Source organism: Populus euphratica, unplaced genomic scaffold (genome assembly GCF_000495115.2).
Source record: "Populus euphratica unplaced genomic scaffold, PopEup_1.0 scaffold286.1, whole genome shotgun sequence".
NCBI classification, from domain to species: domain Eukaryota; kingdom Viridiplantae; phylum Streptophyta; class Magnoliopsida; order Malpighiales; family Salicaceae; genus Populus; species Populus euphratica.
The window spans coordinates 146,471-150,168 of NW_011500165.1; the positions used below are offsets into that span (position 1 = coordinate 146,471).

The 3,698-nt window shown below is 39.7% G+C and overlaps 1 protein-coding gene across 1 annotated transcript; it reads right to left on the reverse strand.

The window, feature by feature from the left end:
- Window positions 1-228: 228 nt before the first annotated feature.
- LOC105111241 (Tetratricopeptide repeat (TPR)-like superfamily protein) lies at window positions 229-3,265 on the reverse strand. Its single transcript, XM_011006553.1, has one exon. It carries the CDS (start codon window positions 3,158-3,160, stop codon window positions 908-910), a length of 2,253 nt encoding a protein of 750 aa, XP_011004855.1. The 5' UTR covers window positions 3,161-3,265; the 3' UTR covers window positions 229-907.
- Between the last annotated feature and the right edge of the window lie 433 nt (window positions 3,266-3,698).

Here is a 3,698-nt window from a genome sequence, read left to right on the forward strand (position 1 = left end):
GAAAATGATGTCTGCAAAAGGGAGTATCAGCATGCTGGTGAAGCATATTTACTTAGAAAGAAGCCGAGTCAAAGACCAAGATGATGATGATAACGACATGATGTCTTTGAGGATCTCTCAATTTGGATAAGCAGTGCAGTAAGACATCCCACAAACGTCATGAGATGACATTTTATCATTGTGAGCACCACATTATTGCTTGTCTTGGTTCTCAGCCCACTTGAGAAATGGAACAAGATCACTAGAACCTTGATTTTCGTCAATGAGTAAAGATGATGATTTCTTGGAATTTCAGCAGCCAAGATTCTCAAGCATTCTGAAACAATTGTTAAGAATATCAAAACTGTGTTTTATTTTAATTAATAGGAATGCCATGTTGCCAATCATGAACAGATAGATAAATCTTCATAGAAGCTCTATCTCTACACTTCATAGAACCTCACGCAATTCTTGGAACCTCTGTGCATACTCCGGTCCAACTATTCACAGCTACAAGACTTTGGTTAAAACTAGCAGACGAGCTAACAAAATTGTTTCTCTTGAGATGATTGTATTCTCAGGGCAGATACATGGCCAAGAACATTGGGGATTGCTCCAATCACTTGGATCAATTGTAGTCACTGCCATAAAATATTTCCATGACAAACAATGCATTCCATAATCAAACTGTGTTGGCTTCAGAAGAATCTGAATTGCTTTTCAGAGCAATAGCATTGTTTATAATTCCACCCAATTCATGCAAAATTCAGCACTATGATATCCAATATTTCCCACTGTAAGATATCACAGGCCGACAGAAGTTGATGAGGGAATTTGGAGAATAACTCGCATTCATTCAGGAGGTGCTCGACGAACAATGAAGGAAACACGTGGAAACCGGGTGATTTTGGTCAATGGTGCTCTTTTGTTACCAATAGTCATTGCAAGAGCACATCCTATTTTTGAAATGGTGGAAACGATTTGAGTCTCTCACCACAATCTCCTTTTGGAGAAGATCTGATGCTAACTTCATGAAGTTGTGACAATCCACACAAATTCGGATGTTTTTCACGATTCTGATTACACCTCCACCACAACGCAAACTACCTTCACACATCAGAGCAAACACCAGGGCCAGCTTCTCACTATGGAGGTACAGCTGCTCTTGTTTATGCTCCTCCTCTATGTCTTGCAAGGCCAAGCCTGTCTCCGGCACATAGCCTACCCCCTTTAACTGCCCGATTAGTGAATAAAGTTTAGCATATATGGCCTCTCTTTGAGGATGACGCCTGCCTCCAGAGGCAAACTCATGTACTCGATTCTCAATCTCTATCCAGCTTAAACCAGGTTCTTTTCTTACTCGAGAGCCATTCATTTCATCCCTAATCAACCCTGCTTCATTATAACTACCTCCAGAGCAGTAAATGTTTGAAATCTGTACATAGCCTAATGAGTTTTCAGGTTCCAACTCTTTCAGTTTATCTGCTGCTAATTTTGCCAACTGAGTCTCGCCATATTTCCTACATGAGCTAAGCAGTGCACTCCAAACCACTGAATCAGGCTTCATTGGCATTCTACTTATAAGCTCCCCTGCCTCCAAAAGAAGCCCAGCTCGACCTAGAATATCCACCATGCAGGCATAGTGATCAAGTTGTGGAGAAACACCATGATTCATGGACATTGAGTCAAAGATGTTAATTCCTTCTTCCACTAATCCTGCATGACTGCATGCTGAGAGGAGAGCAACCATCGTTGCAGAGTCAGGCCTGACATTCATTTCTGAGAAGAGATGCAATGCCTCCTTAGCTTGTCCATGTAGAGCATAAGCCTTGATCATCGAGTTCCAGGAAACAACATCACGAGATCTCATTTTATCGAAAACTTGCTTCGAAAAAGAAATGGAGCCACACCTAGCATAGGCATGGATCAAGGTATTTGCAAGCACTCTGTCATCCTCAAACCCAGCTTTAACTACTTGAGAATAAACTGCCAAGGCATGCCTCTCAGTCACAAAACCAGCACAAGCTTTTAACACAATTGAAAACGTACACCAATCAGGTGCTAAGCCCTCCCTGTACAACTGACGAAAGAGGAGAAGTGCTTCTTCTGGTTCACGGTCAGCAAATGCTGTTATAATGCCAGTCCACAAAAAAAGATCCCGACTACTTGTCTCCATGAAGAGCCTGTAACAATCAGAAACCTTCCCTCCAAGATCCGAATAAGCTTTCACCAATGCAGTTGCCAATTCAATTTTCAACATAAACCCACGTTTGATACTAACACAGTGCAATTGAAAACAACCCTTCAGACCCACATCTGCATTATCGCCATCACAACTCTCACTCAAGGAAGAAAGCACACTAACCAAAGTAGCACCATCAAACTCCACCCCACCACTATGCATTTGGCAAAAAATTCCAATAGCTAGACCCCCAAGTTTCCAATGTTGAAACGCGGCAATCATTGAATTCCAAGAAACAAGATTACGAAACTCCATTGACTCAAAAATGCGGCAGGCCTCGCTACCATCACCGACAAAATTATCCTCACAACTTTTGCTATATCTTGTAATAAGAGCATTCCCCACATAAACACTAGCAATCAACCCCATTTTCAACGCGAGGGCGTGCACTTGCTTGCCACAAACGTAATCACAAGAAGTAATCACACTCGCAAAAGCAAACTCATTCGGATAACAATCAACCAACATATCAGAAAACAAGGAAAAGCACTCATAACTTCGCCCATGTTGGGCATACCCAGAAATGAGCGCGGTCCAAGACACCACATTTCTGCGACCCATTTCATCGAACACTTGGCGTGCACAGTCCAGGTCACCACATTTTGCATACATATTAATAAGATGGTTAGTTACAAAGAGGTCTTGTGCGTTTTGGGGGTTCTTGGAAATCATATGTTGGTGTAAATATTGGCCTTGTTTAAGGTTCCCATGGCGTGCACAGGCATGGAAGAGTGTGGCATAGGTTTGTTGAGACTGGTTTAGCTTTGGTGTGCTGTAGAAGAAGGAGAGTGCTTCTTTGATGTTGCCGCGGGTAGAGAGCACACGCACCTTGTTGAAAAGATCGGTGGCTTCCGGGCTTGAGTTGGGGAGTTGGGGATGAATGCTGGAGCTGAAGCTTCGGAGGAAGAGGTCCCACCGGCCGGTGGGGGGCCTTGGCATCACGGAGTCTGAGTGATGTGGTTAACAGACGATAGTTGTGATGGATTTGGCATCAATAGTTTCAAGGTAGACGTTAGAATCACACTGTACGGTCCAATCGGGGCGCGAAGGATACACATGAATTGAGTTTACACACACACACACATGTATTTTTAACGTGTTTTATAGTTAAAATTAAAAAGTTTATACATAAATATATAATGAAATAAATTAAGAATGATGTGTATTAATAAATAAATAAAATCACAAATAATAAATTAAAATTAAAATTAAAAAAATTAAAAATAAATATAAATCAAGGTATTTAATTTTACAAGATAAAATATTTACCAAATTATATTTGCTAAATTTTTTTAGTTAAGCAAAAGATAATAGAAATAGGGATATAAATTAAATTAAATAAATAAAACAAAAAAAAATATTATGAAAGGCTATATATATTAAAAATATTTTTTAAAAATATTTTTTAAATATAGTTTATCTATACAAAACAAAAAAATATATTTAAATCATTGTCTTTATAATATTTTGGTGTAAT